The sequence below is a fragment of the Sorex araneus genome, chromosome 3 (genome assembly GCF_027595985.1).
Source record: "Sorex araneus isolate mSorAra2 chromosome 3, mSorAra2.pri, whole genome shotgun sequence".
In the NCBI taxonomy this organism is placed as follows: Eukaryota; Metazoa; Chordata; class Mammalia; order Eulipotyphla; family Soricidae; genus Sorex; species Sorex araneus.
In genome coordinates this window covers 95,864,949-95,888,182 of record NC_073304.1, presented here as the reverse complement: position 1 = coordinate 95,888,182, position 23,234 = coordinate 95,864,949, and the positions used below count along the sequence as shown (strand labels likewise).

At 44.0% G+C, this 23,234-nt stretch overlaps 1 protein-coding gene across 3 annotated transcripts in view; it reads left to right on the top strand.

The window, feature by feature from the left end:
* Nucleotides 1–23,234, top strand: part of DMXL2 (Dmx like 2) — a 134,794-nt gene that overhangs the window by 76,689 nt on the left and 34,871 nt on the right. For all 3 annotated transcript variants that reach the window (XM_055129849.1, XM_055129848.1, XM_055129850.1), the window contains 10 exons: nucleotides 950–1,067; nucleotides 1,618–1,737; nucleotides 8,002–8,217; nucleotides 10,815–12,491; nucleotides 13,377–13,487; nucleotides 14,653–14,822; nucleotides 17,182–17,279; nucleotides 18,301–18,466; nucleotides 19,807–20,071; nucleotides 21,975–23,053. In XM_055129849.1, coding sequence (XP_054985824.1) covers nucleotides 950–1,067; nucleotides 1,618–1,737; nucleotides 8,002–8,217; nucleotides 10,815–12,491; nucleotides 13,377–13,487; nucleotides 14,653–14,822; nucleotides 17,182–17,279; nucleotides 18,301–18,466; nucleotides 19,807–20,071; nucleotides 21,975–23,053 — 4,020 coding nt within the window. The remainder of the gene's footprint in view (nucleotides 1–949; nucleotides 1,068–1,617; nucleotides 1,738–8,001; nucleotides 8,218–10,814; nucleotides 12,492–13,376; nucleotides 13,488–14,652; nucleotides 14,823–17,181; nucleotides 17,280–18,300; nucleotides 18,467–19,806; nucleotides 20,072–21,974; nucleotides 23,054–23,234) is intronic.

Genomic DNA, 23,234 nt, shown 5'->3' with positions numbered 1-23,234 from the left:
GCCACATGCAAAGCAAGTGCCATGCCACTGTACTATTGCTCTGGCTCCAGGCATCTGCTGTTTTTGAGTTCAGAGTGGTAGAGATCACAGCTCTGCCCTGCCCCACCAGGACCAGCCCCACTCGTGCTCAGGGGCTATGCTGACCCCTGTGCTTGGAGTTGCTCCTTGCTGATATTTGAAACCATTTGGTATTGGGGATCAAACAGGAGCCTCCTTACAGGCCAAGTATGTACTCAGTCTGTTGGGTTCTCAACCCAGACCCTTGTTGTTTGGATTTTATTAGTGTTGGCTCTAGCACCACTAATTGGTCTCTGCTAAGGGAGTTCAAATACTTTTATCCTTGTTGCTCTGTCCTTTGATTTGTCAGTCAAGATGGGAGAGAAATTGTTATTTTTTTTCTTTCCTTTTTTGGTGATACAGTAATACAGTGAACTGGAGCCATACTCAGCGGGTAGGGCGTTTGCCGGGTTTGATGCCTCCATCCCTCTCGGAGAGCTGGGCAAGCTACCGAGAGTATCCCGCCTGCACAGCAGAGCCTGGCAAGCTCCCCGTGGCATATTTGATATGCCAAAAACAGTAACAACAAGACTCACAATGGAGACGTTACTGGTGCCCGCTTGAGCAAATTGATGAACAATGGGAGGACAGTACTACAGTGCTACATTTTTGCTTTTTTTTGGTGTTTGGGCTACACCCAATGGGTGTTCATGGCCTCTTCCTGGCTCTATGCCCAGGGATCATTCCTGGTGTGGTTGTGGGGATCAGACCTGAGTTGGCTGTGTGCAAGGCAAGTGCTTTCCCCATTGTACTGTCGCCCAGGCCACCCTCCCCCCCCACCTTTTTTTTCTGGTAGATTTATTTCTTATGCTTCATTATTATGGAGAGGTGGTGGAGGCGGGGAAGATAGGGAATTTCAAATATTAAATTCTTCATTTTTTCCTATTTGTAGTGTGGATCAAATACACAGTTGCTCCATGTGTTTCAAGAAGACTTTATTATAGGATATAAACCACATAAGGAAGAGAAGGAGAAAAAAGAAACAGAAGTATTTTTTCAGCCTTCACAAGGTACTTTTAAACATTAGCTTGAGTTTGATACCTTAATCGTAAAATAACTTGCAGCCTTGCTATAGAGTGTGGGATTTTATATGAAAAAATCACTACTTATAATTTTTGGCATCGGTTATGTCAAAATTGCTTGTTTTTAGGAGAAGAGAACACGTGGGTGAATTAGAAATTTTGAAAGACAGTTTCACTGGCAGCACAGACTTTGGCCAAGAAAATTATGTATGAGACCTAGTTTAATTATTTAATTATAATTGCTTGATTTCTGTTGTTAATTTGGTTTTTCTTATCAATGCATTTTACTGAATTGTATTCATTGTTATTCCTTGATGCTCAGAACACCCCATTTATGGGTACCCCCTTCATATTGGCTTTTGTGTATTTGGGATATAATCTATTATATTTCAAAGCTACTGAACTTCTGATACACAATTTTTATACAACTGCTCTAAGCAATTCTTGTTCTCCCAACTTTATATCGAAGAGATGTTTGCTATCTTTTTAACCCTATGGAGACATTTTAACTTAAATACCCCTTTCTTTCAAAAATTAGGATATCGTCCACCACCATTTTCAGAAAAGTTCTTTCTAGTTGTAATTGAAAAGGACAGCAATAATTACTCCATTCTTCATATGTGGCACCTTCTTCTTAAATCTGTCCAGGCATGTGTAGGTAAGTGATTGGGTGTGTAGGTGTGTTGTATACAGAGATGATGTGAAGTAAATTCACTAGCTTAATATGTATTTGGTCGGTTGAGGTGGTGCACTGTTACTTATTGTTGAGTTGAAGTGTGTGTCAGACTTTTAATTGCAAGGTCATAAACCATTCATGAAATATGTTAATCTAAAAGCCAAAGAGTGACATATTGGAAAAAAAAGTTTAATAGACTTTATTTTTATTTAGTTTTTTAAAAATTTTGGCTTTTTGAGTCATACCTGGCAATGCTCAGGGGTTACTCCTGACTCTACTCAAGAATTACTCCTGGCATTACTCAGGGGACCATATCGGATGCCAGGGATCAAGCCTGGTTTGGTCTCGAACATGATGGCCACTCAATACCTCTATTGCAAACTACAGCATACAACAGGAGAGAGAACAAAAGGGAATGCCCTGTTGCAGAGGCAGGTTGGGGTCGTAGGGTTTGGGTGGGGGTGGTGGGAGGGATACTGGAAACATTGGTGGGGGAGAATGGGCACTGGTGGAGGGATATAAACCAAATGCAAATATTAAAGTTTGTAAGTTTGTAACTGTACCTCACGGCCTCATGGTGATTCATTAATAAAAAAAAATAAAAGAGAGAAAAAAAACTGGTTTGGTCTCTTACAAGGCAAATGCCCTCCCCACTGTAGTATCTCCATCCCCTAGACTTTATTATTATTATTTTTTATTTATTTATTTTTTTGCTTTTTTTGCACAGGGGTTACTCCTGGCTCATGCAGTCAGGAATTACTCCTGGTGGTGCTCAGGGAACCATATGGGATGCTGGGATTTGAACCTGGGTCGGCCTTGTGCAAGGCAAACGCCCTACCTGCTGTGCTATCACTCCAGCCCCCCTAGACTTTATATTTTGACTAATATTTATCTAATGCCTCTATGGCTTTGTCTTTTGTTGTTGTTGGCATGATTTGAAGAAAATTAATTTGTACGTTTTTTTTTAAAAGAATCGCCATGAGGTACAGTTACAAACTTAGAAACTTTCATGCTTATGTTTCAGTCATACAATGATTGAGTACCCATCCCTCCACCAGTGCCTATTCTCCAACACCAATGATCCCAGTATCCCTCCCACCACCCCCACCCCACCCTGCCTCTGTGGCAGGGCATTTCCTTTTGTTCTCTCTCTCCTTTTGGGTGTTGTGGTTGCATTATAGAGATTGAGTGGCCATCATGTTCGGTCTATAGTCTACTTTCAGCTCGCATCTCCCATCCTGAGCGGGCCCTCCTAGCACCCTTTACTTGGTGGTCCCTTCTCTATCTGAGCTGTCTATGGCTTTGTCTTAGGGATTGGTTTTGCATATGGAATTAGCATCATGCTTCTCTGTTGCCATTTGATAGAGTATATAGTAGTTTTAATAATACTAATAGAGGCATATTTGCTATTTGGAAATGTTTGGTTGAGCACTCTCTTTTTTTAAAAATTTTTATTAGTGAATCACCGTGGGGTATAGTTACAAATTTATGAACTTTCATGTTTGCATTTCGTTTACATCCCTTCACCAGTGCCCATTCTCCTCCACCAGTGTTCCCAGTATCCCTCCCACCCTGCCTCTGCGGCAGGGCATTCCCTTTTGTTCTCTCTTCTGTTGGATGTTGTAGTTTGCAATAGAGGTATTGAGTGGCCATCATGTTCGGTCTATAGTCTACTTTTGGTACGCAGCTTTCAACCCAAGTGGGTCCTCCTAACATTCTCTACTAGGTGTTCCCTTCTCTGTCTCTGCTGCCTTTTCCCCCAGCATGTGAGGCCAGTTTCCAAGCTGTGGGGCAGACCTCCTGGTTCTTATCAGTACTACTATTGGGTGTTAGTCTCCCATTCTGCTACTTTATATTCCATGTATGAGGAGCACTCTATCTATGCTGAAGCATATGTCATACATAAGTTGAAGCTCTCAGGAGCCCCCAGAGCTACTCCCAGTGATAATCAGCTTGGTGCTGCTCAAGCCCACCAGTGCTGGGACTGCTCTGGTGCTGGGAATTCAACTCGGGGTTTTCCCGTGATTGGGGGTGTGCTCTAGTCCTTTCTTTGGTCTATCTCCTTAGCCCAACCAGAATTACTTTTGGAGATGATTTGAGAAATGCACGAATGATATGTTATTTCTATTACACCTTTGCTGTTCACATTCATATTTCATAGCAGATTAGGAAATCTGTAGTATGTAGCCAACAAATTTAGCATGGTTTGTTGTAAAACAGATTGAGTTTCTGAAAGGTGATTAAAATGAAGAGCTGCACACACAATAGTCAGATCAAATGGAATCTGCTTTAAATCGTGAACTCAGGGACAATGATACAGCATGTAGGGTGCTTGCCTTGCATGCAGCTGACCTGGATTCGATCATATTCGATCACATCCTGACCACCATCAGGAGTAATTCCTGAGTGCAGAGCCAGGAGTAACCCCTGAGCATCATCGGGTATGACACAAAAAAGAAAGAAAAAAGTTCTAACTAGGCCAGAGCAGACATGAAAGTCGTCCAACCCAATTACATACAGCTATGATCTAAGGTAGTAAGAATCCAAAACTTCTTGGACAGCCTTTGCATTTCATTTATGTTAATTTAAAATAAGCCTTTATTTTCAAAAAATAATAGAGGTAACTTGATTTTTCACTGTATCACAGTCATCCCGTTCACTGATTTGCTCGAGCAGTGCCAGTAACGTCTCCATTCATCCCTGTCGCATGCTAGTGTAGCCCAATGGCATATTGAGGGCTCTTTCAGGATCTGGGGAATGAGGACAGTCGTTGTTACTGTTTTTGGCATGTCAAGTATGCCACGGGTAGCTTGCCAGGCTCTGCCATAATTTGATTTATAGGAAGTTAAATGTTTTTGCTTTGATGTACAAGTTACTACTCTACTCCATCAAAGTGCTCAAGGCCCTGCTCCATCCTTAAGTCTCTTCTAGTCTGCTGCAGTCTGCCCGTCCCCTGCATGGTGACCTCAGCTCTGTTGTCAGAGGCCATTGAATGCTCTTTCCCTTTCTCTTGTTCTTGCTCCAGGGATCACTCCCTCTGACCTCCCTCCCTCCTGCTTTCCCACCCGCCTTCCCTCCCTCCCTCCCTCCCTCCTCTCCTCTCCTTCCTTCCTTCCTTCCTTCCTTCCTTCCTTCCTTCCTTCCTTCCTTCCTTCCTTCCTTCCTTCCTTCCTTCCTTCCTTCCTTCCTTCCTTCCTTCCTTCCTTCCTTCCTTCCTTCCTCCCTTTTGTTTTTTGGGCCATGCCCTGCAATGTTCAGGGGTTACACCTGTCTCTGCGCTCAGGATTTATTCCTGGCAGGATTCAGGGACCATATGCAATGCCAGGGATCAAACCTGGGCCGGCTGCACACTCCCTGTTGTACTCTTGCTCTTGCTCCAGCCTGGATTCTGTATTTCTTTACATCCCACATAGCAGTGAGATCATCTGCATAAGTCTTCCTTCCTCCAATTTATTTCATATAACATGAGACTATCTAGTTTTATACAACTTAGAGCAGACAGCATAATTTCATCTTTCTAAGTAGTGTACTAGGTAGTACTTAGTACTTAGTAGTACTTAGCTTTCATCAGCTAAGTAGTATCCCACTGTGTGAATGTGTACTACGGTTTCTTTATCCACTCATCTTTCATCGGTCTGGGTTGTTTCTATATCTTGGACTTGTGAATAGTGCTGCATCAAACATAGGTATGTGTGTATCTTTTTTGAATTAATGTTTCTGTGTTATTGGGATAGGTGCCAAGGGGTGGAATTTCAGGTGAGAAAATAGGCAGAGATGAAAGCTGTACTTAAGGAAACCTCTCTACTTAGTGGCAGAGCCAAGAATCCTTCTGTGACTACTCATTTGTTTGTCGTCTTGTTTCATGAAAAAAAAATCTGTTTTTGAGTGACCTACCATTATCAGGTATCATTATTATTCAGCATATGTAGATCATAATGGGTATTCGTGTTTTGGTTTCTTCTTGAGATATACAAAACATTGGAATGTTATTCCTTGAATCAGCTGAAAAACCCAGGTATGCTTGTTTGTGACTGAAATCTCCAGCTCTCGAGGGGTTGGGATTGGGTGACCTCCCCCAACTCCCCTGTTCTTCTGGGAACCTGAGAGTCATGCCCACGAACTGCCTCCGGTGCCATATAAGCTCATTAATGGCCATGGTCCAGAGACTCGCAAATAAATCTTGGAAGAGAGCAATAAGCTATAGAGATCCCTTCTGAGCCTAAAGTGTGACCATCCAGTGAAAAATTTAACTCCAGCTCTATCACCCTACTTAATGACATCTCATTCTCTAAGCCACCGATACACCAAGAGTAGCACACCACATTTGATGGAGTGTAAAGTAGAAGACAACAGATCTTGATCAAAATATATATATACACATATGTATTTATATAAATAAAAGCACTCAAGGCTCAACCTGTAGCAACATGTTAGTGATCTCTTGTACAAGGGCTTAATGGCTCCAAGGTGAGATACAATAATTTTCACACACTTTCCTCTAACGAAACTTCTTTGAATCATTTTTAGCGGATTATTCATAGCAAGCAATACAAAATAAATTATTTAGGATCTGCCTTTGGGACAGGCTTGGGTAACGGTGGGAAAATTCGAATATTGGTGGTGGGAAGGTGAGATGGTGGTGGGTGTTGGAATATTGAATGTAATGAATTATTGTGAACAACTTTATAAAAATAAAGTTTAAGAAACAAATCAAAAAAGCATTGAAATGCCATTCTAGCCCTTGATAAATTCTTTGTATAATGGGCAGGGGCTGGAGTGATAGCACAGCGGTAGGGTGTTCGCCTTTCACACAGCCAACCTGTGTTCGATTCCTCCGCCCCTCTCAGAGAGCCCGGCAAGCTACCGAGAGTATCTTGCCTGCATGGCAGAGCCTTGCTAGCTACCCGTGCTTATTGGATATGCCAAAAACAGTAACAATAAGTCTCTCAATGAGAGACGTTACTAGTGCCCGCTCAAACAAATTGATGAGCAACGGGATGACAGTGACAGTGACAGTGATAATGGGCAGAGACAGGAGCACAAATTGATCGGAAATACAAATGCATCTCTAAAGTTTGTCAAAAGTGCAGAAAGCTGATTCTGTTTAGGAATTACAGTACCCTTTTAACATGAAACTCTTTGGAAGCTGAGATTTAAAATAAGTTTATTTACATCATACTAAAGATTTCATAATTTTCTCAGAAATTAATATGTATGTACATCGTAGAAGTATGGCTAAAATTTAAAGCAAATTTTAAAAAAACCTTTAGTTACTTGATAATATCTTCACTTTGTTAAGGTTTTTATTTTTTGCCTGTTGGAGAGCCCGCCAAGCTACTGGGAGTATCCTGCCCACAAGGCAGAGCCCAGCAAGCTACCTATGGCATATTTGATATACTAAAAACAGTAACAACAAGTCTCACAATAGAGTTGCTGTTACCCGCTTGAACAAATCAATGAACAACAGGACAACAGTGCAATAGTATTGAAGTTGTTACCTTGTTTTGATACTTCATAGTTACGTGACTGGTATTTTAATGTTTATTTATTTATTTTTTTGACCAATGTGGATTTATATGATCTTAGGTAAACACTCCAAGTTTACATTTCTTCCTCTATGAACTATGAGGCAGCCACCTTTCGGTTTTATATAGTTGCTTTGTGATCCATGTTTCAGAAGCACCTAGATGACTTCACCAGTGTTTCTATGATTAGAGCCAGGGATTTTCAGGATAATGAGGGCCTCATGCATGTGATGTGTTTTGAAGATTGAGAGCTTTGAAGTTGTAAACATATGATTGTTTCCTAGTTTTTACATGTCATGATTTACCCTGAGTCGTATACCGTGGTGAAGTTGGTGATGCTAAGAAATGTGAAATCAGTGGCCAAAGAGATAGCTCCACGTATGGAATACATGCTCTGCTTAAGGGTTGCCTGGCTTTGATCCCTGGCACCACAAGTTTCCCTGAGCACAGAGCCAGGAGTAGCAGGATCCAAAGGCATGGTGCTGGGTGTGACCCCTCCTCCCCCAAACAGAATCCTCCTCTCCAAAAAATGGGGTAAATGTGACATCTTTCTATAAAATACAAGCCTAACTTTATCAAGGTAACAGAGCAAAAGTCTAAAAATCTCCAAAGTTAGGGAATAAAAATTTTTTTAATGACAACAGTGTTCTGATTTCTATATATAGTGATGCTAGTAATACATTTGCTAACTTTAGTCATTTCTTTTCATCTAAATCTTCAGAAGTTGCCTCATCTGAGAATCTTCTTTCAGTCCCTGGACAGAAGACTGTAGACTCTTCTCCAGAAACTTCTCCTGTTGTGAGCCCCATGCCCCATTCTTTATCGATTGCAAATCTTCAGACTGCTAGTAAACTTATTCTGAGTTCTCGACTCGTCTACAGCCAACCTCTGGATCTTCCAGAAGGAGTTGAAGTGATCAGAGCAACACCTTCAGCAGGTTAGAGCGCTCAGGGTGAATTGGAACTCAGCGTGTTATGTTGACATTGAAATAAATAGTTACTGGGCTCGAGCTATAGGACAGCAGGTAAGGCCCTTGCCTTGCAAATGGCTAATCCAGGTTCGATCCCCAGCATCCCACATGGTCTCCTGAGCACCGCCAGGAGTGATTTCTGAGCGCAGAGCTAGGAGTAACCCCTTCGCATCTCCAGGCGTGGCCCCAAACCCAACAATATAAGTAAGTAAAAATAAAATAAGTAGTTACTAGTAATGGTATATCTGTTGAGAAACATGTCTTTACAATAATTTTCTACACTAATCAGCTTGACAGAGATTGTTGGAAATAGTCTAACACGATGTTCCCTCCCCACCCCCCATTCCGTGGCTTCAGCCTGCTCTGTGGTAGTCTATATGTAGGAATGCTATAATAGTATAATTGTAGAGCTCAAATTAGTTCATTGTAAATTGCTGATTTTTTAAAAATGGAGACTTTTTTACCCACTGAACTAACTAGTCTCACTTTTATGAGCAATGTTCAAATGAGAGTGAGCAGATAGAAACTGTGGGTGGGGAGTGGTGGGGGATGTAGACTAAAGACTGTGGTTTGCAGAGTCTAGAAGATACTCGCTTATAACCAAGTGCTTACAATAGTTTGGAGGCGGGACTTGCAGTTGTATTTCAGATGATCCGTCGCTCCTGGCAGGTAAGTTCGTAGCATAGAATTTTTGAGGAACTGGAATTGAGTTAAGATCATTCCAGTTGCTAGTGGGATGATTTCCAAGTATGAGGATTCTCTTATTCATCCCTGAGAAAGACAGCTTTGATTCAGGTTCAGAAAGACCACATTGGTTTTCCTCGGGGCTTTTGTGTGAGGTGTAGCTCTAGGCCAGTTTTTAAAATCTTGTACAGTATTTGGAAGGTTTATTTTGAGATAAGCTGTATTTTTGGGGGACTTGAGAATGATGAATTAAGTTTTGCATTTTGCAGGGGTTTTGTAAAATACCTTCCCTGTGCCTTATGTGTCAGCAACACTCAAGGAAAATAGCAACACCATCCTTGTTAATTAGATTCGATAGACTCGGTTGTTTTAAATGAGTTTTAAACAGTAAACTTGCCTACTGTTGCAAAAATCTTGGTGGAGTTTGAAAATAAGTCTTGTAACCAACCCCATATCTTACTTCTATTGGCATTATTCCCTACCTGTTGGCAACAGATGGGCAGCATTAATCTTTGGCAGTATCACTGTATCACTGTCATCCCCTTGCTCATCGATTTGCTTGAGCGGTTACCAGTAACGTCTCCATTGTGAGACTTGTTATTGGGTATTTTTTTAAGTTTTTATTTTATTGAATCATTGTGAAAAAAAAATACAAAGCTTTCAGGTTTAAGTCTCAGTCATATAATGATTGAACCCCCATCCCTTCACCAGTGCACATGTTCCACCACCAAGAACCCCAAAATACCTCCCTCCCACCTAGCCCCCACCTAGGTAGCTAATGATCTTCACTTTATTCTCTCTATATTTTGAATACATTCAATATTTCAATAGAGAACTCACTATTATTGTTTGGAATTTCCCCCCAACAATCAGGCCTGCTGAAAAGGCATCATTTAATAATTTCTTTTCATTGCTGAGAATGAAGACTCTATGAGCTGTCGCGGCTGCGCGGTTTTGGATTTCTGATATTTTAGCTCAGTTCACAGTCTAGATGCATTTCTGTAAGAAGCTGCTCTGGGTGCCAAAATGGGTTAGAACACCTCTGGTATCATAGTCTTTAGGAGCAGAGGCAGCTCTGGATCTTATCTGGGCCGAGGGCGTGCTGGTAATGCCCCCTTCCCATGATCGCCTATGAACCACAAAACTGCAAAATTCATACCTCTGGGTTGAGAGTCTTAGAAGGTGGCTCTCGCCACATGGATTTTCTTTGCAGAAAAACAGGGTGGAGAGGAAAAATCCATCCCCGGGTGGCACAGAGTTGTAGCACAGCTTACAGTCTAGATGCATTTCTTTAAGAAGCCACTCTGGGTGCCAAAATGGGTTAGAAGACCTCTCGGATCATAGTCTTTAGGAGCAGAGGGTCCATTTCTCGCTTGGCAGCTCTGGATCTGTTACTCTTTTTGCCATATTGAACACACCAGAGGTAGCTTGCCAGGCTCTGCTGTGCAGGCAGGATACTCTCGGTAGCTTGCTGGGCTGTCCAAGAGGGACGGAGGAACTGAACCCTAGTTGTATACATGCAAGGCAAATGCCCTATCCGCTGTGCTATAGCTCCAGTCCACAATGGTGCCCACTTGAGCAAATTGATGAACAACAGGACCACAGTGCTACAGTGCTATATCAGATATATAATTTTCTTTTTTTTTTCTTTTTTGTCATACCTGGTGATGCTCAGGGGTTACTCCTAGCTCTGCACTCAAGAATTACTCCTGTTGGTGCTCGGTAGACCATATGGGATTCTGGGGATTGAGCCTGGGTTGTCTGTGTGCAATGCAAACACCCTCCCCGCTGTACTATACTCCAGCCCTTGTATTATGGTGTAGAACGTGATGGGTCGTTGTGTGGTTCTGATACTGATGTTTTGCTCTTTCTTTGTTCAGGGCATCTGAGTTCCTCTTCAATCTATCCAGTGTGCCTTGCCCCTTACTTAGTGGTCACGACTTGTTCTGACAACAAAGTCCGCTTCTGGAAATGCAGCATGGAAACCAACCCAGAGGGTAAGAGCGGTGAGAAGGAAACCTATCACTGGAGGCGGTGGCCCTTGATGAATGACGAAGGAGAAGACAATAGCAGTACCGTGAGCATTGTGGGACGCCCAGTGGCGGTGAGCTGCTCGTACACGGGCCGCCTTGCTGTGGCTTACAAGCAACCCGTTCAGCACAATGGTTTTGTGTCTAAAGAGTTTTCTATGCACGTTTGCATATTTGAATGTGAATCAACAGGAGGGTCTGAGTGGGTTCTAGAACAAACAATCCACCTTGATGACCTGGTCAAAGTTGGGAGTGTCCTTGATTCAAGGGTCAGTGTTGATAGCAACCTGTTCGTGTACAGTAAAACAGATGCACTTTTGAGCAGCGACAGGTACCTTACTTCAAACATCAAGCATTTAGTCCATCTGGACTGGGTATCCAAAGAAGATGGTTCCCACATTCTCACAGTCGGGGTCGGTGCTAATATCTTCATGTATGGGCGGCTTTCAGGCATCGTGACGGAGCAGACCAATAGTAAGGATGGAGTAGCTTTCATTACTTTACCACTGTGTGGTAGCATCAAACAAGGAGTTAGGTCAAGATGGTTTCTTCTGAGATCTATAGACTTAGTATCTTCTGTGGACGGCACCCCTTCGCTGCCTGCTTCTCTCTCTTGGGTACGGGATGGGATACTGGTGGTGGGCATGGACTGTGAAATGCACGTGTATGCCCAGTGGAAGCATGCTGTCAAGTCTGCCGACGCTGAGGCTGACAGTCCTGACCCAGAAGAGATGGGGGGACACGACCACTCTGCCTTTAAGGCGAATCTGTTGTCCAGGAAAAGTATCGTGGAGGGAACAGCCACGACCGATGACGTGTTTTGTTCCCCAACCATCGTTCAGGATGGTGGTTTGTTTGAGGCGGCCCACATCCTCTCCCCGACTCTCCCACAATACCACCCGACTCAGCTGCTGGAGTTGATGGATCTAGGGAGAGTCAGAAGGGCGAAAGCGATCCTCTCGCATTTAGTGAAGTGCATTGCCGGGGAAGTTGCCATAGTTCGAGACCCTGATGCCGGTGAAGGCACCAAGCGGCATCTTTCTAGAACCATCAGTGTCAGTGGCAGTACAGCCAAGGACACAGTCACTATAGGGAAAGACGGTACTCGAGACTATACCGAGATCGATTCCATCCCTCCCCTCCCGCTGTACGCCCTGCGCGCTGCAGATCAGGACACAACCTACCGGGTTTCCGAAGAAAGTACAAAAGTCCCACAGAGCTTTGACGATCACACCAAAAGCGAACCAGAGGATCAGTACTCAGAGCTGTTCCAAATCCAGGACATAACAACGGATGATATTGATCTGGAGCCAGAAAAAAGAGAAAGCAAATCGAAAGTCATCAATCTTTCTCAGTATGGACCATCGTACTTTGGCCAGGAACACGCCAGGGTCCTTTCAAGTCATCTCATGCACTCAAGTCTGCCCGGCCTCACTCGCTTGGAGCAGATGTTTCTCGTAGCCTTGGCTGATACCGTGGCAACTACCAACACTGAGCTCGATGAAAGCAGAGACAAGAGCTCCTCAGGTAAATTCCCGCACACAGTTACGGTGACACAGTGTGCCCAAGTTGTGAAGGAAAACAGATGGGGGGACTCTTAAGTTCACAGGTAGCTCCGTGGATTTGTGCTGTCTTCATTCTCACATGTGTTTTCAGCAGAAACTTTCATCTGCTTTCAGATAGATAGGCTTCTACTGTTTTAAACAGATTTATTCCTCTAATTCATTTTTAATTTTTCCACTTTGATAATGAACCAGTTGTTAATTTTATTAGGACCGTGAGACTTAGAACAATCTTATAGTTCAAATTTGTTCCTGTTTCTAGGGGCTTTTTTTTTTTTGGCGGGGGAGAGGTCCTCTCAGGGGCCACTTCCAGTCATTCTTGACTTACTGGAGCAGTGGATATGGTGCTGGGGATTACTTGGGCTACTTTGGTGGTACCCAGTGGCCTCTAGGACCATGCCCAGTGGTGGTTCACGACCATTCAGAGCTGTACCTAGTCATGCTCTCGTATCATGTGTTATGAAGTCACCTCAGTGAATTGATTTTAACTAGATCTCAAGAGATTTTCCTTTCCATTTATTACAAATATAAATCTGTTACCTATGCTGATACTATCCTCAGCATATATTTTTTGATATAGGAGTTTTAGTGTTTGCATTCATGTGTGTAGACTTTTTCTTTTTGGGGAGTACCCAGGGTTGAGCCTGGGGTCTCACACACACACGCAGGGCATGCTGTCATTGAGCCACATCTCTAGATATTAAAGTATTCTGCAGTAGTACGCTAAAATGTCCTACATGTTCTGTGAAAACGTTGATGCCAGATGCACCGCTTCCTTTCTGACTTCTTTATTGGTGTGTGGCTGGTTACACTCCCTTTCCCTTAAACACATTTTCCATTTCCGTTGCAGGGAGAGACACGCTGGATGAATGTGGTCTGAGATACTTGCTTGCCATGCGCCTGCACACCTGCCTTTTGACCTCACTACCTCCTCTATACCGAGTCCAGCTACTTCATCAAGGTATTGACGTAATAGGTCTTACTGGGCCCCAGACAGCTGGCTCAGCTGACCCTTGGACGACATGAGTGGAATGTTTTTTTTCCTTTTGTCTTGGGGCCACACCCAGTGATGCTCCGGGCTTAGTCCTGTCTCGACTGTCAGGGCTCACTCCTGGTGTGGTGCTTGAGGGGAACAAATGGGGTGCTGGGGATTGAGCCGGGTTGGCCGTGTGTAAGGCAAATGCTCTACCTGCTGTACTGTCCCTCCAGCCTCTTACTCTTCCCGCTCTCTCCTCTTCTCCCCGCCCGAAGGTTCTGCATTCACAGATACGGACCCTGTTGGCAGACTAGAAGTTACTTTGAGCAAGCACAGATTTGGGTACGGGGCAGTGCTTGAAATTAGTCTCTCACAGATACCATGGGAAGGCTGAAGAGTTCTGGGGTACTTGGCCTGGTTGTTTTCAGTCTGGCGGGATTTATGGAGGCCAATGCCTCTTAAGGCCTTGTGTTGTTCATGGGTCATCTAAATTATTATTAAGCCAAGGGACTGTTATCCTGGAACTTTCTTTTTCTTTCTTTTTTTTTTTGCTTTTTGGATCACACCCAGCAATGCACAGGGGTTACCCCTGGCTCATGCACTCAGGAATTACTCCTGGCGGTGCTCAGGGGACCATATGGGATGCTGGGAATCGAACCTGGGTCGGCCACGTGCAAGGCAAATGCCCTACCCACTGTGCTATCGCTCCACCCCCAACCCTGGAACTTTCTTGACATTTACAATGAACTTTGAGTATGTGCTAAAGATGCTGGTTCCGGGATCTGGTGCCACTGTGAGGCCACACCCACCAGCTGGGCTTAAGATAGTTTAACTTGATCAGTGCTTTCACCATTGATACGTTTCGGCTTCAAATTCAAATGTCTTTCTGGCATTTAGTTTTGGTGTCTTTTTGTAAAATCAAAAAGCAGCTATGTCTGGGAGAAAGAGATTTTGGGGTTTTGTATATCCTTACTGATCTGGGATCTTTGAAGTTTATAAAATCATGCATGATGAAAGTTTTCCCTTTGATCTTTTTTTCTGCTTGAAAGCTCTTTCCAGCACAAATGGATACCTGACTGTGTGAAGAGTTGTTTTGTGCTTTTTTGGTTTGATACTGTCCTGAAGTTACTATTTTGTGTCCCCTCTTTAGGTGTGTCTACTTGCCATTTTGCCTGGGCCTTTCATTCTGAGGCTGAAGAAGAACTGATTAATAGAATTCCAGCAATTCAGAGAGGAGATCCTCAGTGGTCTGAGTTAAGAGCTATGGGAATAGGCTGGTGGGTCAGGAATATTAATACACTTCGGCGATGCATGGAAAAGGTAATGTCTTTAACTCTGTGTGTGTGTGTGTGTGTGTGTGTGTGTGTGTGAGACGAGATAGTATAGTAGGTAGGGCGTTTGCCTTGCACACGGCCAACCCGTGTTTGATTCCTCTGTCCCTATCAGAGAGCCCGGCAAGCTACTGAGAGTATCCCGCCCACACGGCAGAGCCTGGCAAGCTACCCTGGGCATATTCGATATGCCAAAAACAGTAACAACAAGTCTCACAATGGAGACATTACTGGTGCCCGCTTGAGCAATGGGATGGCAGAGACAGTGACAGTGTGGGGTTACACCCAATGATGCTTAGGGTATATTCCTGGCTCTGCACTCAGGAATTACTCCTGGCAGTGCTCAGGGGACCATAAGGGATGCTGGGGATCGAACCCAGGTTGGCCATGTGCAAGACAAATGCCCTACCCGCTGTGCTATTGCTCCATTCCCCCAGTGTCTTTAAGTTTTGAGGTTTAGGTGGGGGAAAAAAGTATTTTTTTTAAAAGATAAAAGATAATGTGTTCCAGGAAACCTTTCCTTTGTGAGGTATTGTTTATAATACATCTTAAGATATTCAGAATTTCTTAATACAAATATTTAAGATTTCGAAACTGACCTTTATAAAATACCCGCACAGTACACTCATTATCTTTTGTAATGTAAACTGAGCTTGTAATCTTTTTATGAAAATAGGATTATTTTCTACCAGTCGAGGTGTGTGTGTTCTAGTGTAAGGGGAAAAAAAATCTAAATCTAGAAAGTAAACTTAAGTTCTTGTCAGTCATATTTATTACATAGAAAAGTCATTTTTTTAATTTAAAAATTGTATTGCTAGATTGGACTGGAGTGGTAGCACAGCAGGTAGAGCTTTTGCTTTGCACGTAGCCGACCCAGGTTTGATTCCTCCATCCCTCTCGGAGAGCTCGGCAAGCTATCGAGAGTATCCCGATCACATGGCAGAGCCTGGCAAGCTACCCGTGGCTTCAATATGCCAAATTCAATATGCAATATTCAGTATGCCAAAAACAGTAACAAGTCTCACAATGGAGATGTTACTGGTGCCCACTTGAGCAAACCGATGAACAACGGGACCACAGTGCTACAGTGCAGTGCATTGCTACATTACTAGATTAGTGATATCAAACTCCCTTTGCACACCTATTCAGTAAAAAGTTTTGACTGATGTGCACTTGAACATATATATATATCCATGTATATATATACATATTTATACACATTTATGTATATATATAGAGAGAGAGGGGGAAAAAGATTTTTTAAATCTTGAGATAAAGTGTCTTTTGAAGAAAATTTGGTGGTGGACTTGGAGAGTTCTAGTGTGGAAGAAACTATGAATGAGCATATGCTGAGGGCTATACTTGGTCCTCATAGACTATAGACCGAACATTATGGCCATTTAATACCTCTATTGCAAGCCACAACACCCAGAGAGAGAGAGAGAGAGAGAGAGAGAGAGAGAGAGAGAGAGAGAGAGAGAGAAAGAGAGCGCGCAAAAGGGAATGCCCTGGCACAGAGGGAGGGTGGGGGTGGTGGGAGGGATGCTGGGACCATTGGTGGTGGAAAATGGGCACTGGTGGAGGGATGGGTACTAGACCATTGTAGAACTGAAATGCAAGCACAAAAATTTGTAAGTCTGTAACTGTACCTCACAGTGATCCACTAATAAAAATTTTTTCTAAAAATTGGAGTAACGTTGGCATGAGACATTCTTTCTCTACTTCTTGGTATCATGGCCTGCAATAATGATATTGAGAGGCTATCATGTTTGGTCCTTGATCTACTGTCAGCATACACCTCCCATCCCAAATGATACCTCCAACCATCATTGACCAAGTGATCCCTTCTTTATTCCAGCTGCCTTTTCCCCCACCCCAGCCCATGAGACAGGCTTCCATTTATGGGGCAATAAGAATTTGGTCTTTATCTTCCACATATGAGTGAAATCATCCCAGTTTGTCTCTCTCTGTCTGACTTATTAGCATAATCCCTTCACGGTCTATTTTTATTGTTGATAATTGCAGGATTTTATCTTTGGTAAAATTGTTTAGTTGCTCCCTGGGCTCTGGTTCCCTGTTTCCTCTTAGCAGTGGCTTTAAAAATTTTTTTTTTAATTGAATCACTGTGAGATGGACCCTTATTAGAGGGTAGCTTAGACAGTCCACTCACTCTGTCTCCATCACTTCAGATGTAGAAAGGGGGTATTAATAGTTGCTCCTGGGTTCTGCTGATTCAGTAAGATGAATGGGAGGTATATGTAAGTAATAACAGGGAAGTATAAATTGTGGATTAATTTGTTGTCATTCTTTTGTCAGATAGTTAATATAACATTTTGTTCACCTTGTAGGTTGCCAAAGCTTCTTTTCAAAGGAATAACGATGCCTTGGATGCTGCGTTATTCTACCTTTCTATGAAGAAGAAAGCGGTAGTGTGGGGTCTGTTTAGGTAAACGGCCCCTCTGTGCTTTTGTGGGAAGTTTGGGCACATCCAGTGCTGCTTGGGGGTTCCTTCAGGCTCTTGTTAGGGTTCAGAAAACCGTGTGGTGCCAAGGACAGAACTGGGGTCAGCCATGTGCAAGGCAAGCAAGCACATACCTTATCCCCTGAACAGTCTCTCTGGCCCAACGTTTAACCTGAATTAACAGAATGAAAATGGTGCTGCAAGGCAGAAACCTACTCTTTTTTTTTTTTGCTTTTTGGGTCACACCCAGCGATGCTCAGGGGTTACTCCTGGTTCTGCACTCAGGAATTACTCCTGGCAGTGCTTGGGGGACCATATGGGATGCCGGGGATCGAACCCGGGTCGGCCGCGTGCAAGGCAAACGCCCTACCTGCTGTGCTATCGCTCCGGCCCCAGAAACCTACTCTTTTAAATGCAACAAAATGAACCAAGTCAGCTTTTTTCTCTTTTATTTTTTTTTTGTTTCTGAGCCCCCTCCTGGTGGTACTTGGGGGCTACTCCCAGCACAGTGCTCAGGGAACTGCTCTTTACGTGATTGGGGGTCTGTGAGGTGCTGGAGATACAACCCAGGGATTCTGCATGCAAATTATGCACTCCAGCCCCGTGAGCTCTCTTCCTGGCTCCAAAACAGCTTAATTCTTTGTGTCTTGGTTCTGTTAGCTGCAAGAAATGCGCAAAAGATGTTTCAATTTAACCCAAAGAGTGGAATATTGTTTGTAAAGGCAGGGCATTTGCTTTGCAGGTGGGAGACCCAGATTCAATCTCTAGCATCCCATATGGTCCTCTGGTCTCCTGCCAGGAGTGTTCCCTGAGCACAGAGCCAGGAGTTAGCCCTGAGTGCTTCTGGGTGGGGCCCAGAAATAAATTTTTAAAAAGAAATACATTGTCACTGACATATTTTAGATAGTTGTGCCAGCTTTTCATTGATACTTTCATCTATCCCTATGAAGTAGTCAAGATATTTTAAATTTGGTTTAACCATTGATGTTTGTGTTCTGGTTCCAAGGTCACAGCATGATGAAAAAATGACAACGTTTTTCAGCCACAACTTTAATGAAGACCGATGGCGCAAGGCTGCTTTGAAAAATGCTTTTGCTTTACTCGGGAAACAGCGCTTTGAACAGTCCGCTGCATTCTTCTTGTTAGCCGGTTCCCTGAAAGATGCCATTGAGGTATAAAAAAACATGCCACGAATTACCTGTAAGAGGTGGAAGCCTGTAAAGGGTGTGGAAAAGGTTGTAGTTTGTAAGGATAGAGAGCAACAAGTCATTGAGCTTTAAAATATTTGCACTTTCTAAATAAGATGAAGGTAGCACTGTAGCACTGTCGTCCCATTGTTCATCGATTTGCTCGAGCGGGCACCAGTAAGGTCTCCATTGTGAGACTTGTTGTCACTGTTTTTGGTGTATTGAATACACCACGGGTAGCTTGCCAGGCTCTGCCGTGTGGGTGGGATACTCTTGGTAGCTTGCTGGACTCTCCTAGAGGGATGGAGGAATCGAACTCGGGTAGGCTGCAAATGTCCTGCCCGCTGTGCTATTACTCCAGTCCAAACAAAAAAACCCCAGAAATACCACAAAGGAAAGAAGAATCTGGAGAGAATTATGAGGAGATTCCAGGTACATGGGTTGCCAAGGGCCCGATCCTGAGAAGCAGCTCTCTCTGGCACCCCACCTCCAGGTCCAGAGCTGTTCCAGGGATGAGGTAAGATAGAACCTGTATACTATAAAGTGCTTTGGAATTAATCATCTTTTCAAAATTATCTCAGGTGTATGGATTTTTGGGGGGGAGTTTGGGCCACATCTGGTGGTACTGAGTCAGATGCACACAAAGCAAGTCCCTTCCCCACTGTACTATCTCTCTAGCCCCTTGTCTTGCTCATCTAAAATATATGATCATGTAACTACCCATCAGCCTCATGATGCCCACCACTATGAAAATATGGTTGATAATTTAGATATTGTCTAGTTCTCTTATTGTCTAGTTCTCTCTTTCGGAGAACCCGTCAAGCTACTGAGGTTATCTTGCCCACATGGCAGAGCCTGGCAAGCTCCTCGTGGCGTATTTGATATGCCAAAAACAGTAACAATGATGGGTCTCATTCCCCTTCCCTGAAAGAGCCTCCAGTGCAGCACCATTGGAAAGGATGTGTAAGGAGAGGCTGCTAAAATCTCAGGGCTAGGACGAATGGAGACATTGCTGGCGCCTGCTTGAGCAAATCGATGAACAATGGGATGAAAGTGATACAGTGGATTTAGATATTAATATTAGTGCACTATCATATCTAAGTTATTTTCACCGTAACCCTTGGTCTTGGGTTATAAAACTGAGACGATCACGCAGTGTTGGGGGATGAAGATTGGGCCAGAGGTGATACAGGGACATTGGTGGAGGGTCCTGGGCATTTTGTAGTGATGGGTGCAGTAACTTTGAACATGAATATTTACCTACACCTAATTAAAAATTAATTGTAAAAATCTTAACTATGCAATGTTAATTTGCCAATTTCCAGGTATGTCTTGAAAAAATGGAAGATATTCAGCTGGCCATGATTATTGCCCGTTTATATGAGTCTGAATTTGAGACTTCATCCACTTACATATCCATCCTAAACCAGAAGATTTTGGGTTGTGCAAAGGATGGCTCGGGATTCGACTGCAGAAGATTACACCCTGACCCTTTCCTGCGTAGCCTTGCCTACTGGGTGATGAAGGATTATACCCGAGCCCTGGATACCTTATTGGAACAGACGCCAAAGGAGGAGGACGAACATCAAGGTGCTTCTATTCCTGAAGACAGAGTCTGAGTTAGTGCTCATATAGATGAGACACACACACACACGCACATACAAACACACTTACACCCCACCACAGCCACCATACTACCCATCCAAAATCATTGTCAGACTTAACTTTCAGTTTTGAGAAGTTTTTTCCCACATTTCTGTGTGACTGAAGGGTGAGTAATAGATTCTGATGTGATTTGAGTAGTATTAAGATCACACACATTTTCACACTTACAGTTTTATACGAGGGTCTATAGAATAGAATTATAGTTCTATTCTCATTTTGTGTATTTTGAGCATCACTGTCGTCCCGTTGCTCATTGATTTGCTCGAGCAGGTGCCAGTAATGTCTCCATTTGTGCCTGTCACGTTCAGTGTCAGGGGAATAAATCCCATTATTGTTACTGTTTTTGGCATATCGAATACGCCACAGGTAGTTTGCTCTGCCATGCGAGATTCTGCATTGCTCTCTTCCGGGATCTTGAGTATACAGAATATTTCCACACTGTGAAGTTCTTCCTGTGTAATCACTTAGCCATCTGGCATATGGCGGGAGGGAGGTGTATATCATGCAGAGCTGTGCTCCGGGATCACCCCTGGAAGTGATCAGGGGGGCGTGTGTGGGGTTCAGGGTAAAACCAGAATTGGCTGCATGCAAGGCAACCCCTCTCTTACCTCTCTGGCCTCCATTTCCCCCCCTCCCCCATTAAAAACTTTGGGGCTAGAGTGATGGCACAGCGGGTAGGGCGTTTGCCTTGCACGCAGACGACTTGGGTTCGATTCCCAGCATCCCATATGGTCTCCTGAGCACTGCCAGGAGTAATTCCTGAGTGCAGAGCCAGGAGTAACCCCTCTGCATTGCTGGGTGTGGCCCAAAAAGAAAACAAAACAAACCCAAAAACTTTGGCTGTTATACTCATGGTTTAGTGCAGGAGCCTGGGAAATCTGTTCATGTATGGTAAACTTTTTTTGCTCTTAGTTTTCCCCAAAACTTTGGATCTTTGAAGCATCCAAGTAATTTCAATCTGTTAAATGCTAATTTGTCAGCATTGTTTCAAACAATTTTAAAAAAATGAAACATTCTATTTTTTTCCAGTAAAGAGTTAGATGAATTCTTAGGTATTCATACTTCAGAAATAGTGTGCATTAAAATGTATGGCAGACCAAATGTGTTAGCATAGTTTGTAATGTAATAAGAATTTTTATGTATAGAACAGTCTTGGGACATTTTGCACAGATGTCACACATGCATGCATGTGCGCACATATGCTGTTGTCTCTCTCTTTCTCTCACCCCTTTGTTGTTTTCTGACACACATTGCAAGACTAAATTATAGCCATGGTTACATTATTTTTAGAATAAGACTAGGGAGGTAATTAACTTCTACCTTACATTCTGTACTTCTTTAATGATTATTTTTTAGCCTTACATATACTTTTCATTGTTTATTTGGGGCGGGGGTTGCTCCCAAGTAGAGCCATGGGAATTCCTGGGTCCCACTGGTGATTGTGACCCTCGGGACCTGCCGTGCTGCCTGGATACCTAGCAGGTGTGTTTCCCCTCACCTCTGTACTGTAGTATCTCCTAGCCCCGACTTAGCATTTTTTTAATAGGGCCTTTTTCCATGTTCTCAGCAGTTCTTAGATTTGGTGGCACTTGGGGGGTCCCAGGGCCAAAGCCTTTCAGTGCTCTAGGAGTCGTGGGTGCTTGGAACTGAATCCAGGGTCTCCTGCGTGCTAGGTGTGTGCTTTATAGCTTGAACACCTTCCAGGCTCTTCATTCTAGGTTGATCTGAAAGTGTCATTTATTTGGACGGAAGGTGAGCATTTTATTTTTCCCTACTGTAGGTGCAGATTAACAGAATGCCTTGGGTCTTTTCCGTTTGGTTTCTGTAGGGATCATCAAGGCTTGCAATCCCGTGGTGTTCAGCTTCTACAACTACCTTCGGACCCATCCTTTGATTATCCGCCGAAACCTCGCCTCGCCGGAAGGCACACTGGCCACCTTAGGCCTGAAAACAGAGAAAAGCTACGTGGATAAAATCAACCTCATAGAGAGAAAGTTATTCTTCACCACAGCAAATGCTCACTTTAAGGTTGGGTGCCCTGTTCTGGCCTTGGAGGTTCTTTCCAAAATTCCAAAAGTCACTGTAAAATCCTCCCCAGCCACGAAAAAAGACCAGCCGGGCTTCGTTTCTAAAAAGATGGGTGATGCGCCCGCGGTCTCGAAAACTCAGAGTGACGGGGGCACGAGTGCTGCCACCGACTGGTCAGCCGTCACTTCGTCCCAGATTGACTGGAGTCAGCCGGCAATAACAGTGGAGGAAGAACCTCTGACTCTCGACTGGGGTGATGAGCATGATAGTGCCGTTGAGGAAGAGGAAGAAGGCACCGGTGGTGCTGTCAGGAAAAGTACAGATGCCGGGGAGGGGAGGCCAGGAGGGAAGCAAACCTCGGACCCTCACCTGTTACAGACACCTCAGGAGGAGGACTCGCCCGAAGGTGACACGGAGGTTGATGTCATTGCGGAGCAACTGAAATTCAGGGCTTGTTTAAAGATCCTGATGACCGAGCTGAGGACACTGGCCACCGGGTATGAAGTCGACGGAGGGAAGCTGCGATTCCAGCTCTATAACTGGCTGGAGAAGGAGATCGCGGCCTTACACGAGATCTGTAACCACGAGTCGGTCGTCAAAGAGTACGCGAGCCAAGCGTACTCGCAGGCGGAGAGCGAGCTCCTGGAGCGGGAGGAGGTGGTGGACAAGCCGGACATCGGCTCCTACGAACGCCACCAGCTAGAACGGCGGAGACTGCAGGCCAAGCGGGAGCACGCCGAGAAGCGGAAGTTATGGTTGCAGAAAAACCAGGATCTCTTGCGAGTGTTTCTGAGCTACTGTAGCCTGCATGGGGCGCAGGGGGGCGGGCTGGCCTCCGTGAGAATGGAACTCAAATTTCTGTTGCAAGAATCACAGCAGGTACGAACACAACTTTATTTTCAGTCTTTGGTCTTTTTTATTCTTTTGGCGTTTTTTTGTTGTTGTTTTGTCTGGGAGCCATACCATAGTGCTTGGGGTCTGCTCCTGGTTCAGTGCTCAGGGGTCACTCCTGTTGGTGTTGGGAGGGGTGTCTCCTGGTGCCTTGGGAGTGAGTCCAGAC